Genomic DNA, 17,047 nt, shown 5'->3' on the forward strand with positions numbered 1-17,047 from the left:
ACACATACATCCGCATACATCACATCAACATGCCTGGCGACGACGACTTGATCGAGGCTGCAAAGTCTACTGCCGTCGACTACTATGATCTGCTAGGCATCACATTCGAAAACTCGAGCGAATCAGACATCCGCCGCGCCTACCGCCGCACCGCCCTCAAATACCATCCCGACAAGAACGCCGACAAACCGGATATAGTCGAGAAGTTCCATCTTCTACAAATCGCCAACGATGTACTATCAAGTCCTGAATACAAGGCTATCTACGACAATGCCCGCCGCGCCAAACAAGAGAAGGAGGAGCGACATCAGGCATTTGAAGGCAGGCGCCGCCAGATGAAGGAGGATCTAGAAAACCGTGAGAACGCCAGCCTGAAGAGGAAGCACCAAGAAGACGAAGAAGGCGACAAATTACAACGCGAAATCCAGCGTCTGGCTGCCGATGGTAAACGCCGACGACTCGAAAGGCAGGCCCAACTGAACCGCGAGCGACTTGAAGAGGAGGAGCGCCTTGATCGCGAAAGGAACGGATACCAATCCCCACAGACACAACCTACCCAAGGCGCTACTGGTGTCGCCGATATCGATCGCTCCATCAAGGTCGTATGGCCAAAAGAAGGCGACGGAGCAGCCATCGACAAGGAACGTCTTACGACCATATTCACCGCTTTTGGCAAGATTCAAGATGTGGCAATGCTCAAGGAGAAGAAGAAACGTCTGGGGGAGAGCACGTCAAAGAGCCTTGTCGCAACTGCTCTCATCGTCTACGAGTCGGTGGTGGGAGCCCATGCCGCTGTTTCAGACTTCAACAAGAAGCGACAGTCAGAGCCCGATTTCAAACCCCTGGACTCGGTTTACTGGGCGTCGAACAAGGAGCCCGAACTTCTCCAACGCCCATCAACACCAACCTCCACCTCACCAAGCACAGAAATGCCGAAGTCAGCATCACGGCCCATGCACGAGATACCAGGTCTGAATTCACCCATAACGCCACTCAAGGAAGCAGGAGGTCTGCGCAAGGTTCCTTCCTTCGCGTCTTTCAGCAGTGCCAAGAATTCGCCCGTTGCTCCTTCCGTTTCGAGCCCCAGTTTAGAGGAGCTCACCATGATAAGACTGAAAAACGCCGAGAAGAGACGAATAGAAGAACAGATCCGCAAGCAAGAGGCTGAAGATGAGGACTGATGCTCTCAGTGGATGTACGTACTCGACAGAATTACTTTCTGCAATTGACTGGTGCTAATTAGCTGGGCCAAAGACGCTCGAGAGGCGCAAACAATTAATGATACCCAACGTTACTACTACAGGTGATGTCCCCACTCCCAACATGAACTGCTTACGTGCTATAGAAATGCACAGTCTTTTTCATAGATCGGGAGCATCCATTGGGATGTGTGACGTTATCGGCTCTCTGTGTCCTTTGCTAGAATCCAGAAAGAACTGTGCATTTTCATGGCTTCGACTCAGCGTGTCTGTTGACGGGAGAGTGGGCCGTAGGCCATGACTATCATCTGACTCCTCAATGCCCTTGAGAGTCGATTATAGCTTGGCCTTGCTGTCTGCCAGAGACCCCAACTGCTCCTTCATAGTCGCAGTCATGCCCTCTGCTCTCGGCCTCCTACTCTCTCGATCCACAAACACATGCACAAATTCGCCCACAGCTTTTACTTCCTCGACACCCCTCTCAAAAACGCCAATCTCGTAAGTAACACTGCTCTTCCCGAGCTTCTTGACTCGTAGTCCGAGATCTATCAGAGCGGGAAATCCTACAGGAGCTAGGTAATCACAGTGCGAATGTACAACCAGCCCGATCAGAGGCGATGTCGGTGGGTCTAGTTTGCAATGCGTCATGAGGTATGTGTTGACGATGCTGTCGAAGCTGTGGCGCATCAGATTGTGAGTATCCTTTGCTTGTTGGCAGGCAGAAAGACGTACAGGAAGTAATACACGCTGTTGTTCATGTGGTCGTACATGTCGTTGTCGCTCCTGTATGAACGCGCCGTCAGAATGCATCTTTCGTCAAAAGTACCTCACGATAAACCTACCATCTCGTTCGGTACTCGAGATGGAAGCCGTAATCTTGAAGACGTCGCGTTTTCAACTCCGCTATCTGCGCCATTGTCTGGTATATCGATACTCTTTTCTGCTCTTTTTCGCTAGCGTAAGAACTCTGCTCTTGAGGCTTGTTGACAAGGTGATGTCTGAGGGTAGTTGCATATCCTACCAGACTTGATATGTTGGTACCGATGCACTCGAGATGCAAGCCGAGGCACACGGCTAAACCACGGGATTCACCGGACTTTGATCCCATCCTTGTTTTGTTGCATGCAAACATGCATGACCCGGGCAAGGCTGCTGCATCGCATTGCATCAGGATCGTGGTCGGCGAGATGCAGCGACATGTCCATTGCAATCCATCAAACATCCCGCCTTGTCAAGGCTAAGTACAAAACACTTCCCACTCTCGCTCATCCTCCATTCTGTGCTTCTCACATTTTCCATCCCCAAGCTGGCTGTAATGTATAAATTTTCTCTTTTACAACATCTACTCTCAATCAGATCGAAAAGTCATCTACAATGTTCTCAAGACTGTCATCAGCATCTGTGTATGCGACACTACTTCTTAGCGTTGCTTTAGAAGTGACCGCATCACAACCTTCTCTTCAAGACCTAGACACTAGAGATCAAGGCACCTGGACAAATGCTTATTGCTTACCTTCTCAACCTCAAGACCTATCTGCCGCAGCAGTCGCTACATGTCCCTCATGGGCGCCTATAGCGTGTACCGCCATCAGCGAACCCGGCTAGTACGTTTTTCGCTATCCCCCCTCTCCTTCCTTTCCTCTGCTTCTTTTCCTTTCTCCTTCAAACTACCTATACATGGATATTCGTGGCTAAAATCGAGGAAACCCAGTTGTTGCAATCCATCCACCTACTGCGCCCGCGCCTCCGACAACTCCATCGGTTGCTGTCCCTGGGGTCAGACTTGCAGCCCTGTTGTCGCTGGAGGAGCAGCAGCAGCAGCAGCAGCAGCAGCACAACCTCAACAACATTCCACGACTTGGAATCAACAGCCTACGACTCAGACTTCTACGGTTTACACGACACAAACGCATCCCTATGCAGTAGCGGCAGCACCTGAAGTCACTACTGTCTATGCTGGATCCTATGGTCAAGGGAATCAAGGGTGGGGTCAAGGATCGGGTCAAGGGCAGTGGCAGGGAGGGGGTGCAGGACAACAGGGACAAGAAGGTCAAGGCGGAGGTGGAGGACAACAGTATTGCTCAACTCTATATGCGCACGGGCCGAATCTGCCTACCACCGAAGCGGGCACTTGCGGTACGATATTGATCCTCAATGCTGCGATTAGAGGGACCGAGGTGGGGAGGTGGAAGGTCTTGTGTATCTGGCTGATAGGCACGGTGGTAGTAGGAGTGTAACCCTTATTGCCGCTCGTATATTCCCATAATCGGACAAAACAGAAAAACGTTCAGGGCATCCTCCAATCTAGACCAAAAGACTACATGTCTGCTCTCGTGCAAAAATAAATTGTACAAAAAGGCAAAAATGGAGTAGCTGGGAATCGAACCCAGAACCTTCTCCACTCAGTAATGCTCAGAGGAGCAATGCTAAGAAGATGTCATACCACTAGACCACAACCCCATTTGATGGAGCATTTTCTGCACAGAACATATAAACAGCCTACTCATGTAGCCCTAGGACAAGAATCAAGGTGAGATGATTCGGTCACGACACGCAGGCCACGGAGGTCATGCATCAGGGGGAGATTGGCTATGCGGTACGGGCTATGCGACACCGAATGTGCTTCAGCTTCGACTGATCAAGTTAGGTATTCTTTCCAATGCTAACAATATGCTTGAGTGGGAGCACAGTGACTTCGGGTGAGGCTTTGCTACAGCAACGCAAAAGAGTGAATTCTGACAATATTCCAACGACCATGACATACAGCACGGTGAAAACATTACACTGGGAGCTCGGTAGATCTGAGAGTCTGCAGGTACGAAGATAGTATACATAAGACATGTTGCTGCCGAGCTATGCTCTAATCATTGTCGAAACGCTTTGCATATGGGGCGACCCTGGTCGTAGGCCAGAGTTCACCAAGTATTCCAGTCTCGGCCGCTTTGGAGAAAGAAGCAAGATACAAGGCACACTCCACGAGGAAAGAGAGATACTGATCAAGGGATGAACGTGCGCAGTTGCGCGGAATTGTGTTCTGTTACGATACTTCTATACTACCCTCCATTCTTGGCGTGGTGTTCCTGCACCTAGCAATACTCCTTATGCTTCCTATTGTTACACTGCAAATCCGATGTACCTATGGTATACCTAACCGTGCCATCCATGTATTCCTTTCCTCCTCCAGTCCCAATGTTCGTACAGTAGAAAATGTCATAAGCTCATCATGTGGTAGTAGTAGTGGTGGTGTTTGCCTGCTCGGTAGGGACGTCCACAGATGTTGACGCATGCAGGGCGGTGGTTGCGTTTGTAATTGCCGCAATGGCAGTGTCACTAGGGTTGCTAGTCACAGCGGCGCCAACATCGACATTCAAGATATCAAAGTCGTCGAAGTTGAAGTCGAGAGATCTTCCAGGCGTCATGAAGGTCGGCATGGCATCCGAGAAGTCAAACTGACGACCAGGGCTGAGGAACGGCGCCTCATGGTGGGCATCGCTCAGCAGTTGTGTTAGTTGGCGAGTGAAAGGTGTCATCTGACCTCTAGACGGCGATGACAAATTGGCCCACCTTGACGGAGTTATCGGGAAGAGATTCTTAGCCTCAGCCGAGCTAAAGGTGGGCAAGAATGTCGAGCCTTGATTGCCGCTAGGAGTGCGTGTGTTGCGCGCTACAGTGCGAAGCGAAGAGCGCGAGGGCGTAGGTGTCTTAAGAAGAGTGTCTTCGAAAGTGGCGTTCTGCTCGGGAGTCTTGCGAGGCGTCTTGAACACGTTGGGCGAACATTCGAACAAATGTGCAAGGTCGTCGTCCTCTTGATCCTGGGGTGGGCAGTTCTCTTTGTTGGGCTCCTCGACAAACGCCATCTCGATTATGGTGCTGGATGGAGGCTTCGCACCCGGGAGAGCCAGGTCGTCAAGTGTCTTCATCTGACCATTTCTCTCACGTGGAGACGGGAATAGCAAGCGACGGGTCGGTTTGGGAGTCTCTTCTGCCTCGACTTCGATTGGACTTTCTTGCGAGCCAACAAAGCGAGCGGGACTACTCTGAATAGCGCGATGCAATGCAGCATCCAACTCGGGACCGGTCCACTGCTTTTCACTCTCACTACGCTTGGGCTGAGGCTGAACGCTGCTTGCTCTGGGGCGGTTGACGGGTGGAATAGTCTCCTCACGAGTTCGCTCTTCGCTAGATCGGCTGTTACTGTCGTCTTCAGGCTGAACAGCATCAGTGTACAATGTTGAAGGCTGATCAACGAAGTAATCAGACTGTGGTTCTGATGGACCAGCGGGTGGCATAGCCTTGCGCTGTTGCTTCTTGCTCTTGATCGCTTGCTTCTTGACCCATTTGTCAGAAGGTCTCATGACTCTAAATTTGTTGAACCAGAGGCCGCAAGCTAGTCCTGTCAGTGCGTGATCACAATCTGTAGAACCGCTCAACTTACGATTGCACACTTGCATAGTGTCAAAGCCCACTGTTGCATCTTGTGATTCCTTCGTCTTACGCATCGACTTGATGATACGATACTTGGTAGATTTTTGGGTGTCAGGATCTCGGGTGAGCACCTCCACACCGATAGTCACGGTTTCGGTCTCTGCAGGATCCATGTCTTCTGGACAACCCTGCACCGTCTTTACAAAAAGATGACGCCAGGTTGGCGTTTCGATAGCACCACAGTGACCGCAGAAAGGAGGCATCTCACCATTCTCGATAGACTTCTGAAGTTTATCCTGAATGTTCTTCTTCCTCTGTGCTCCAGAACCACTGCGAGGTGCTTTGGCTTCAGTAGGAGCAGGCGAAGCTGCGTCAGATCTGACAATCATCGACGCAGATCTAGCCATACTTGGCTTGTTTGCTTGTGACTGTGGTTTGGGTGGCAACGCGACAGAGTTTCTGCGCGAGGCTTGAGCCAATACAGCATTGCGAGCCTTCTTGCGCGATATTTCTGCTTGAGCTGCGGCTGCCTCATCCATCACACCGGTGTGTGACATCTGCATTCTTGTAGGCAACAACTCCGGAGGTCCGGGAGTTTGCTCGATAAAAGAAATTCCTCCTGAAGGAGGCGCCTGTGTCCTAGGCCTGTATTGTGCAGCGATCTGCATATCTTCGTCACACACTGACCGGTCTTCGTCATCGTCGTGGCACTCAAACGCAGAGCTCATATATCCAGAATCAGCTGGCCTGGAGAATGATGGTAGCCCTGGACTAGAAGGCTCAGGAAGAAGAGGTGGCGATGATGGGAAGTCAGTAGGAGTGATGCCGTTGTGATCAATCACAGCATCCTCGGGTGAGCTCATGGTCGAATCAGGGGCGAGACAGTTGGGGGTTGGGTCGTATGGAGAGTTGTAGGTCTGTGCTCTGGCAAGGGACGATTCACGGCGAAGGATACTTCCAGGGTTAGGACGAGAACCAGACAAGCTGATCTGTGGGACCGGCGTCGGGACTCTGGGTGGCGGTTCCAGCGAGTTGCCCATCATACCCGGGCGCATGGCAACAGGCTTGTGTACACGAATAGATGCAGCAGTACTGGCCGTGACGCGCAACGAATCCGATGAGCCACCAAAGGCAGACTTTCCACGCCAGTCAGCCTGTGTCACCTTTACTCTTTTTCTTGCTGGGCCCTCTTCTTGATACTGCTCCTGTCCAGCCATGGATCCTCGACGTTCGTGGTGCATGTCACTTTGTACGGACATCCTTGACGAGGGCCTGGGTATGTTCTCGGTTGGGTATGGCTGAGGTCCGGATTGGTTCATGGAGGGGCTATTGACTCGACTTGGAGGTCCACTGTATGACGGCGTTGGGCCCGAGAAGGATTGTTGGCCATTGAAGCTAGCATTAGAGCCTTGTCGCGGACGTTGGAGAGACATCATGTCGTGATCTGCTGTGTCTGGCCTTGTCTGTGTAGGCGTCATGCCTTCTTCAAAGGGAGCTCCGAGAGACAGACCAGTCTGTGAGAAGGAAGCGGACCAGGCGTTAGGGTCGAAGCCTGCAGACATGGCGGGGTTGATGTTTCGGTACATCTCCATGCTCTTGAGGAAGTCACTCTGGACGGGCTTGGGTACCGGGACCAGCCTCAGTTTAACTTCTAACGTCTCTTTGACGCCATTCGAAAAAAGGCCCATGATGTTCTTGCAGACGCGACCAGTGATCATCGTCTTGGACTGGTATGCAGGGGCAGTAGGGGTGGGCGAGGCGGCGGCAAGCACGGACGATAGCATTCCTTGGCCCACCAGCGGCGTCTCATACTCGGAGTAGTCGTAGGCATAGATGGTGAAGTCGCCTTGGGTGAGACGCGACACGAGTTCCGGACTGGCCGAAACGATGGCGCGGATACATGTGCGTAATTCGATGACACCAATCTGTGTGTTTTCGTCGATGGGTACCGTGGGGACGTGAAGGATGTCGGGAAAGCGAGCGAGGCAATTCGTCTTGTTCTCGTTGTCGAACGTGTACAGAACCTTGACTGCGAGACTATCAGCGAGAGTCAATACCATCAGATCTCCATTGAATTACCTCTCATAGGACGCGTCGGGATATCGAGGAAGGGATTTCCTGGTGATTGTGACGCGTCTACGTCCATAGCGAAGGATGCCGGAGACGACATGGTGTGTAGGAGGCGAGATTGAAAGGTTGTGGGTGACGGAAGTCGACAGAGAGTCTCGCGGGTTACAGCATGCTAGGGAGAGAGACGAGACGACGAGAAGGAGCGATGAGCGTGTTCAAATGTCGGAATGTCGAAGGAAGGAATTGAAACGGACGCGAAGAAGCAAAGACGCAATTACAAGATCGCTATGATCTCAGACAAGGGAGGTTGGTTGCAAGATTGGCGATATCGAAGACGAGACAGATTTACGAGCGTGACACGCGCGCGTTTGAGAAGAGGTCCGAGCAGCCAAATAGCAATTCAGAGGTATGCCGTCAACGTCACTTGCTCAAGAATGCGAAGACGTTATTTCTCACTCCCTACCGATCATCGAGGACTTGAACGACTTTATATACTCATGTCCGAACGTGGAAAGAGTCACTGATTGTATCCTGGGTTCGCAGATGCGGAAGGAGCGATGCTGACTACTGCACAAGCCCAGCACATCACCCGCATAAGCGGTCAATGCGTCTTACCCGTGCGCATAACTTACTAGGTAATCTTATCGCAGACATATGGAAGAAGACCGCCTAACTTCTGGAACAAAATCTTTCTGACGTCGTGGGAAGTGATCAGATATCTCTCAACGATGTACTCCATGCAGAAAATAAATTCTGTCGGGCCTTGGAATGGACAACTCTTGTGTGCGCATGACAGGATTACAGATTATGTACAAACTCCAAAGATTTCGTGTGCTCAAGCCTCAGCAAGACCAGTCAAGAGCTCCGCAAGGCCATAGGCGCCAGGGTCGGGTACTTCTTTGAAGCCCTCATTGCCAACATACACAGATCTTCCGAGACTGGCCTTCATTCCCTTAGTTGCATCTGATCCTTTCTTGGCTGCCTGGGCCGCCTTCTTCAGATCGTTCGTAGCTACCAGCTGCTCGATGAAAGGCTCCAAGGCGTCTACTAGAGTTCTGTCACCAGGTCTGGCCGGCGTGTATTTTCCAAGACCTTCCAGAGCCTGCTTAGCCGCCTTGGCCCAAACCTCGGTGGTTACCTCTTTCTTTCCAGATTCTGGCGACTGAGATAGCAGACCAGCAGCTAAAGCGTTCAAGAAAATGGCGTAGATGGCTCCACTGGTTCCGTCCATTGACGTCTCAATTACTGAGATGATACGACCCAGGAATATGGCGGCGTCCGTTGTGTCAAGCTTAGAGTCAATGAGCTGGAGCACCGATTCTGCACCACGCTTGAGACCTATACCGCAATCACCATCACCTGAAGCGATAGTCTGATCAGTGTGTGTTCCAGAATGTAGGAGGCAATTACACCATGAGATCTGACTTACCGACGATAGTGTCGTAGTGGGTGACATCTGGCTCAGCGGCAATCACCCGCTCCAAACCAGCCCTAAGCACTCTCTTGGCCTCTCCATTATCAACTAGAAGAACGTCAGTATGCGTTCCGAGATCTCGAGTGGGGCGGATTGACATACGTGTGAGGTTGCTAGATATCTCTTGCTGGCCGTCAACTATGGCAGTCTTCCTACGATCTGCTGCATTTGACTTGTTCTCCCAGGTTGAAGTGCTGACCGGCGTAGACCAGCCAGTGACTTCTGAAGGAGCGTCAAGTAATTGCAACATAGACTTGTCTAAGCCAGTGTCCTGCAGCTTGAGCAAGGAAATGCTGAAGCCAATGCCGTTCAGACTGGTCATGAAAGTGCCAACAAGCACTCTGACGGGCCTGATGCTGTAGTGCTTCTTGAGCTGGTCCAAAACCTCGGTGGCGATACCACCCATCTCAAGTACACTGACACCACCGAGGTTGTTGATCAAGACCACTGTCTCATCTTCGCTGGAGACTTTGAGGAAACCACGTTCCTTGTCTTCCTCGTCAAGCATGTGTGCTAGCATCTGTTCGACCAAGTCGGGGAGATCTGCTTTCGTTCTTTCGGAGCCTGCTTCGTTGTGGATACCTGACAGAGACAGTCAGCACTGGTAATGCTCAAAATGTGCTTGTATAGCTCACCCATTCCAATCTCGACCTCCTCGAAAGTGAGCTCGTCTTCGCCAGCTTCGGCGACCTTGCGACCAGGAACGTGAACGTGTGAGAGAGAAGATCCAATGGATACGACGTTGTCAGCAGCCAACTTGGCGACATGGTGTACGTCTTTGAGAGGTGCTCTATCAACCAGTATTAGCCCTCTTCGTCGTATTCAGATTTAACACACAGGGGGAGCTGAAGCCATCAAAATGCACAGTGCTTTACAGTAAGGAACGGAGTCCACAGAGAGCCGACGTCTTCACGACTCTCCGTGGATGCTCCCTTTGTACCATGGATTTGTGCATTTCCATAGCTGTCTGGATGACAAGACTTCGCACATGGAGAGGTGTGACATACCCAGTAGCGGCTAGTGCTCCAGCGATCTTTTGCACAAGGACTGTCCCTGCAATGCCTCTTCTACCGACCTTACCACCCTTCGATCTGGGCACACCAGCGTCGTCGCCTACAACGAGCATCTCGATATCGACTCCTGTCGCTCTGGCTTTCTAGAAACTGTGTCAGTCATGTTTCTCCTACCCATGGGCTAGAGAAGTATACCTCGACTGCCATTCCAAAGTTCAAGATGTCACCTGTGTAGCTCAAGACGACGACCAGAACCCCTTTTGCTGTGTCGATACGACTCAGAAGACATCTTCTGACCTGCTCTGCCGAGGGCGAGGCAAAGATGGTTCCAGAGACAGCTCCAGACAAGATACCAGGTCCGACCAAGGCTGCAAAGGACGGTTCATGTCCCGCACCTCCACCAGAAACAATTGAGACCTGAGAAGCCTTGTAGTGACCAGCATCTCCACGGCGGAAGACGATCTTGTTCTCTGCATCCAGGGCAACCGAAGGGTTGGCAAGAGTGATTGATCTCAGAGCTGTGAGGACCAAATGATTGGGATCATTGATGAAGTGTTTGGCAGCGGGGTTGTACGTCGAGGTCCCAGACATGTTGACACAAGAGAAGAGTTGTTACTTGGGAGCGATCAAGGAAGGAGAATCAGCAGGAGGAGAGGGGAAACAGGTTATAAGAAGTACTTCTGCACCGACCCATCTCTCGTGTCCTGCCCCCTCCAACGGGAACCACAAAATAACACCACCATCTGATGCTCTTGACAACCCCGCCATGTTCCTCCGAGGATCGCTGTTCGCACCGACGCGGCGTTGATCCTTTGCGGGCCCCAGCCGACCTTCTGGGTGGCTTGCGGGGAAGGGCAAGCCACAGGCTTGGAGGTGGGGTTCTGGAAGGCAACCGTAGGCAACCAACCATTATGACCTCCGGCTGTAAGCTCTACGACATGCTCAAGGGTCATCCTAGATCTTCGAAGTCGACATCTCGACATGAATCGAGACCCTTGTAAAAGTAAACGAGCCGACGGCCTTCGCTCTCTTAACACCAGTCTTCGCTGGATTGTCGCTACTCAGGACCATCGAGGCATTAGTCTACTCAATGACAAGCCAGGACGATACATTCGCGAGAAACGACATGCTGACGTTGCAATCGTGAACGACCCTTGTACGTCAAATCTGACGCTCTTGCTACTTGGAAAGCCCCCTGATTTCGGTACCGGATGGATTTTACCAACCAAACCCCCAGACCATTTGCATCGAGGCCAACATACAGATGATCGCCTAATAATCTCTCTGATGGATGCGCCGCAGGACATTTGCCATGTCACTTGGAGCCGAATCGAACCGGACGATCAATCAACCACGTGGACTCCAAGGCTCAAATACGACAAGGTGCGCGAATATAGGCTTATAACCACCCTGATTAGCACAAGCTCCACGCAGCGTTCCAGTGCGGTAGGTCTGGTATACATGAACATGGAGTGAAAACACTCGATCGTCTGTTGCTGGGTTGTTGTCGACGGTAAGAGACATTTCGACTATGCATCCAATCCGAAGCATAGTCGCACATGCATGGAGCGCTGGGCCTTCTGCAAGACATTTCCGCCTGAACATACTCGCAAATGGACCAGGAGAAGATGTCGAGAAACGAAGAAACGAAGAGACGAGCCATGAAGACCCGCAGCCTAAACGTAGCGTCTAGAGTCAATTGTCGAGGCTTGCCAGTGGTTTCGATCAACTGACCATGGTTTGGGAAGCCGTCCGGTGAGAATCAGAGAGACATGGAAGAACATTTCAGCTCTCACAAACGCAGCTGGAATGTTGCTAATGGAGACAAGTAGCAGGAACACGCGCAACACGGAGCATTGCCATTTGGGTGCCGAGGATTGATATACTGCTACAGGGAGAGCACAAAGACCTACATGCAGTACCTTGCCGACAGCATCTTCGCTGTCTTCTCGGCCGGCTTCCACCGGCCTTACCTCGATAGGCTATGCGTATTGATCTGACTACAGTTTAGCTCCAAACTTCGTTCTATAGTGAGTAGGTAGAAACCTATTCATCTCAATTCTCACCATTGTGGCAAACTCCACCCTCACCACTTGTTGGTTGTTCATCTCAATAGCAAGCTGCCTTATTGATTTAAAGAGCACAATAAGGGTTGAATGCGCCTTCGAAAAGAGCTTACTATTCACTGGCACAATGGATAGCTTGGCTATTGACGCCGGGGTAATAAAAAAGGTTGTAGAGAAACACCTTTTTCCTTCTCAGATTCGCGTCAACGCTTTACTTCTTCTCCTTCTACTCATCTTTGTTGTTTTATAATATCCCGCTGGTTCGGGTTCTGGTTCTTGCTTACGCTATCCTTTCTTCGTTGTCATCTTCCGTTGTCTTGCTGGTCAAGATCTTTCGGTCGTCATGTCTCTCTTCGAATGCTGTTCCCCTGAGTTCGGTGTCGACTTCGCTTCGTCGTTGACACTCAACCCCATCGCAGACCCTGTCGATGTTCCCTTCCGCTTCCGCGACTTGCCCAAGGAACTTCGCTTTATGGTCTACGAGCATGCTTTGTCACTCGAATCAATCGACAAGTACTGCGGTGACTATCTGGAACTTTTGTGCACCACATCTGACACCCAAAAGCCTGCTCCCGAGGTTGAGAAGGTCTGCCCATCTATTCTTTTGGTCAGCAAGGATATCACCGAGGAAGCTCTTCCAATCCTGTACAAGACTCCTCTCAACTTGTCATTTGGTGTCTTCAAGGCTCATGTTCAAGACCTCATCGCACCTGAGCTACTCCACAACCTTCGTTACATCAACATCTCGGACGCCGGGACTCGTCACCTCAACCCACCTCCCCACGACTGCTTCAGAGGTCTTTGCTATACCGTTGTCGAGCTCGCTACCATCCTCAGATCCGGTCACTCGCTCAAGTCTTTCACTCTGGACTACACTTCAGATTACCTGTCAATCCATCTCAAGGACTGCCTCAATGTCAAGGACAAGGCCTGTGGCATCAAGACTTGGTCTCAAAACTTGCTCAGCTCTATCAAGGAGCTCCACAACATCAAGCAAGTCTCCATCTCCCTCGAATGGTCTGAGGAGGTGAAGCAGGAGGCTATCCGCTCCATGAAGGGTCCAGCTGTTGGTTTCCTCAGACTTCCTCTTGATGTTCGCCAGAAGATCTATGGTTATGCTGCCGACCACAACGATGGTTCTCGTGCTCTCAGACGTGCTACTAAGCAGCTTGCATTGTAAGTATACACGACATGACTTCAGAACAGCAAGCTAACCCATCCCAGCAACGAAGACCCTACCTTCGACGATCTGACCACTCCCAACATTTTCCTCTTGAACAAGCAGATCGAGTCCGAAGCCTCGGAAATCATCTACTCCAAGCCCTTTGAGATCAGTGGCCTCTTCCCCATGGTCAACTGCACATTCCTCAAGCTCGACGACTTCTTCGGCCTCCACATCTTCAGAAAGATCCGCCATTTGAAATTGTCGTTCACTGATCACAACCACCTGGCCATGCTTCCCACCATCGCGGCCGTGCTCAAGCGCCGCCGCAGAAACAAGTTGCAGTCGCTTCACCTGCACTTCGCCGAACCTCGCTCCAAGCGCTTGATCCTGGCTGCCGAAGAGTACTACCCAGACAATGTCGTCTACAGCTGCATGCGCAGCTTCAACTACCTCAGAGGCTTTGTGGAGAAAGTTCGCATCACTGGAACTCTGCCTCAGTGCTTCACTGCTCCTATCATCCACAACATGGGACTGTCGTGCTTGTCGGGTCAGCCCAAGCCCGTTCAGGTGGTCAACGTCTGGGGCCATGTAGTTGACGTGCATGTGGTCCAGGGCACGGCTTTCTTCAGACAGAGCCGTGGTATTCTTGTTGAATCTACCGGTATGGAGCGCATCGAGATCGATTAAGCGATGGAGCAAGAAGAAAGTCTCTGGGAACGCTTGCCATTGGAGGAGAGAAGGTGATCGAGAGATCAAGAAGAGACGGACACAGCAAACCAAGAGAAAAGGTGATGGATGAGAAAGAAAAGAGACGGAGTGGAAGTTTGCAGTTTGCTCTTGGGGCTTTCGACTGATCATAAGCATTTGGTTGGTCTTGGTCTTCTCTGATCTTTGCTGCACCAAAAAAACCATTCGACTACAAAGTTTTTGCTTTTCCTTTACACTTTACACAACTACAGTATATCTTAGAAAATTTGAGGCTGCTCAAAACCATCTCTACTTTCCAGTGCATTCGTCTTTTTGTGAATGGCCCCCCTGTGTGCTGGGGTTCCAACGCATGTAGCTGCAATGGCAATGCATAATAGCTTCGACAAGTGCCACAGTGTCCATGGAGATAAGATTTGTGCTAAACTCTTGTTGGTGACATCCTTGATTTACGAAACTATCATGCCTATCTATAGCGAGGACGTCGTTCTACACGTTCGTGGGAGGGGGCGTGATAATAAAGACTTGAGCACATACAGGCGTAGCCGTAACCATCAAAATGCACAGCATCTTCTGGATAGTAGTCCAGCTAGCGAGAGCCAAGAAAACCACGGCGCTCAGTGGATGCTTTCTATCTACTCAAGGAACTATGCGTTTCCAAACTTATCCGCGTGCCACGTCTCTGCCCATGGGAGGAGCAGATTCGCTTTTTGTAACAACATCTTTTGCAATTGCTCAACTCTTCTGACATGTCTTTTTACGTTCGAATCAAGATTACTGATCTCCGATCACAGCTCAATCTTAAACTTCTCTCTAATCGCTTGGCCATACCTGTAGAACAAAAGAGGCGCAGGGGCAATAGCAAGCGCAAGGAACCCAAACACACTGCCACCCCAACCATATCCCAGCGCCTTGAACAAAGAAGGTGCGACTAAAGGCACGATGCCACCGAACAGACTCCTAAACACCGCACCAGCAGCGATAGCAGAAGCAGCATACTTCTCAAACGAATCAATGTAGTAATTCTGCGTACAGTTCAAGATCATCACTTGCCCTGCACCGTAGAAGTATGTAGCAGTGATGGCGAGAGCCCAGTGTGCGTGTTTCTCCACTGCCCAGAAAAAGCAGAACAGAGATACAGGAATCAGGACAGCGCCGATGTTTGCCAAAGGCAGACGGTATTCAGGGACCGGATCGCAGTTGTTGCGTTTGCCAAGAGCCTTGTATACGCGATCGATTTGTGGTACGAGGAACCAGACTGAAGTTAGGAATCCGAGGCCGGGTCCGAGGTATAGGAGACCGACTTGTTCGGTTGTGAAGCCATAATCGCCTTCAAAGATGGCTTGCATGTTGGTATAGATGCTATAGGTTGTCCCAAAAATCAGGGCTTGGTAGGCGCTCATGATAAGGACGATAGGTTGGGTAATAATTTTGAAGGGCCTCTTTAGGGAGTGAGCCAACTTGTTTTTGAGGGGTCTGTCGTCTTCCCCTTCATAGCGGTATTTGCCGATCGCTCCTTCCTCAGACTCCATGCTGGCCTTTCTGCGACTGAGTAGGACGGGTGCGTAGGACTCGTACAGGAAAAAGTAGCCGACTATGGTGTTGAGGAAGCAGATTATTGTGGTAGTCCAGAAGATCCAGCGCCAGCCTGCACGCTGCACAATGATACCTCCAAAGAGCGGCCCAAGTGTAGGACCGAGTAGTGGTCCCAGAAGATACCAACTTAGAAGAATTTAGTATAAGTTTTACCATGAATGTGGTATGTGAAAGTGGAAAGGAGGGAAGTGTACATACCCGAAAACACCGGCTCTCTCTTCTGGTACAAACATGTCTGAGAAGGTGTTAGCATCAACGTCTCAACAAACAGGACAAGCTCAACCGACCACTAATAGTTCCACCGCCTACGATATGTTAGCATGAATGTCATGATAATAAAAGGGCCAAGACTTGACATACCATTCGCGATGGCCACAGCACCGAAGAAACCTGAGATGGTTCTGACAGCGAGCAAGGTGGCGATATTAGGAGCAAGCGCAGCCGGAATCTGAAGAATGGAGAATGCAGTGTAACAGTAGATATAGACCTTTCTTCTTCCAAAGGTTTCCGAGAGAGGAGCCAGAATGAGAGGTCCGATACCAAGCATGATCACGAATCCAGTAGTACAGCCGATAACAGCATCCTTGGTCGTGTTGAGATCATCGGCTATCTGTCGAATACCAGGACTGAACATGGATGATGCCAGAGGCGAAAGAACTATGTATCTTGTCAGTTCCAAGATTCTAGTAATGTGAGCATGGAAATCACTCACTGGCCATCAAGGCGATAATAGCAACGTTGGTCATCTTCTTCCTCCTGGGCCACTCTCTTGGATTACCGGCATCGTTCTTTGAGAACGAGATGACCTCGCGACTATCTCCGCCTTCTCCACCATCGACATGACCGTTTTGAAGCAAAGGCTCTCGCTCATCCTGTCTATTCTGTCGGGGACTCATCTTTACACGGCTCGTTGAAAAAGCACGCGACAATATTAGATAAATTCAGGGAGAAACACAGCTCATAAAGAAATGTTGGTGACAAGACGATCTGTACGATCAAGCGCGCGATCTGCAAGTCCCTGCAGCATGACGTGTGCATTTTCCTGGGGCATTTTTCAGCCTCCTCTTTTTACTCGATTATTGCCGATGCCTCATACAAGAAGTGATGCGCGCTAGCCATCTGCTCCGTATCATCCGTCTATTTGGTGGATGGAATGGTTGAGTTCTCGACAATTGTCAAGCTGCAATCTCAGAGTATTGTTCAGGGAGCTCGTCCCCGTGCAGAATTCGTAAACGCGTATAGTGCACAGTCCTTGTCAGAAGTGCCCATCGAGAATCAACAGAGTCTCAGCTCTCCTGGGACAAAGATCAACTCGGGTAGCCTTTGTGCCATTT

The 17,047-nt window shown here is 50.7% G+C and overlaps 7 protein-coding genes across 7 annotated transcripts; 3 read left to right on the top strand and 4 right to left on the bottom strand.

The window, feature by feature from the left end:
- Positions 1-29: 29 nt before the first annotated feature.
- Positions 30-1,181, top strand: M436DRAFT_59813 (DnaJ-domain-containing protein; the record flags this gene model as incomplete). Its single annotated transcript, XM_013576645.1, has 1 exon — positions 30-1,181. The coding sequence occupies one exon, from the start codon at positions 30-32 to the stop codon at positions 1,179-1,181; it is 1,152 nt and encodes a 383-aa protein (XP_013432099.1).
- Positions 1,182-1,535: 354 nt separating this feature from the next.
- M436DRAFT_34903 (Thioesterase/thiol ester dehydrase-isomerase) lies at positions 1,536-2,115 on the bottom strand (the record flags this gene model as incomplete). The annotated part of the gene is made up of 3 exons (XM_013576122.1): positions 1,536-1,875; positions 1,932-1,982; positions 2,042-2,115. The coding sequence occupies 3 exons, from the start codon at positions 2,113-2,115 to the stop codon at positions 1,536-1,538; spliced, it is 465 nt and encodes a 154-aa protein (XP_013431576.1).
- Positions 2,116-2,573: 458 nt separating this feature from the next.
- M436DRAFT_59815 (uncharacterized protein) lies at positions 2,574-3,436 on the top strand (the record flags this gene model as incomplete). The annotated part of the gene is made up of 2 exons (XM_013576646.1): positions 2,574-2,803; positions 2,911-3,436. 2 exons carry the CDS (start codon positions 2,574-2,576, stop codon positions 3,434-3,436), a joined length of 756 nt encoding a protein of 251 aa, XP_013432100.1.
- Positions 3,437-4,420: 984 nt separating this feature from the next.
- On the bottom strand, positions 4,421-7,794 carry M436DRAFT_35833 (uncharacterized protein; the record flags this gene model as incomplete). The annotated part of the gene is made up of 3 exons (XM_013576288.1): positions 4,421-5,586; positions 5,635-7,653; positions 7,704-7,794. The coding sequence occupies 3 exons, from the start codon at positions 7,792-7,794 to the stop codon at positions 4,421-4,423; spliced, it is 3,276 nt and encodes a 1,091-aa protein (XP_013431742.1).
- Positions 7,795-8,529: 735 nt separating this feature from the next.
- M436DRAFT_36695 (dihydroxyacetone kinase) lies at positions 8,530-10,772 on the bottom strand (the record flags this gene model as incomplete). The annotated part of the gene is made up of 6 exons (XM_013576446.1): positions 8,530-9,053; positions 9,124-9,216; positions 9,271-9,750; positions 9,804-9,958; positions 10,176-10,324; positions 10,377-10,772. The coding sequence occupies 6 exons, from the start codon at positions 10,770-10,772 to the stop codon at positions 8,530-8,532; spliced, it is 1,797 nt and encodes a 598-aa protein (XP_013431900.1).
- A 1,818-nt stretch (positions 10,773-12,590) lies between these two features.
- M436DRAFT_59818 (uncharacterized protein) lies at positions 12,591-14,099 on the top strand (the record flags this gene model as incomplete). The annotated part of the gene is made up of 2 exons (XM_013576647.1): positions 12,591-13,423; positions 13,454-14,099. The coding sequence occupies 2 exons, from the start codon at positions 12,591-12,593 to the stop codon at positions 14,097-14,099; spliced, it is 1,479 nt and encodes a 492-aa protein (XP_013432101.1).
- Positions 14,100-14,905: 806 nt separating this feature from the next.
- On the bottom strand, positions 14,906-16,609 carry M436DRAFT_77730 (MFS general substrate transporter; the record flags this gene model as incomplete). The annotated part of the gene is made up of 5 exons (XM_013576958.1): positions 14,906-15,839; positions 15,912-15,948; positions 16,001-16,018; positions 16,074-16,370; positions 16,426-16,609. 5 exons carry the CDS (start codon positions 16,607-16,609, stop codon positions 14,906-14,908), a joined length of 1,470 nt encoding a protein of 489 aa, XP_013432412.1.
- Positions 16,610-17,047: the final 438 nt, after the last annotated feature.

The sequence above is a fragment of the Aureobasidium namibiae genome (genome assembly GCF_000721765.1).
Source record: "Aureobasidium namibiae CBS 147.97 unplaced genomic scaffold scaffold_1, whole genome shotgun sequence".
NCBI lineage: Eukaryota > Fungi > Ascomycota > Dothideomycetes > Dothideales > Saccotheciaceae > Aureobasidium > Aureobasidium namibiae.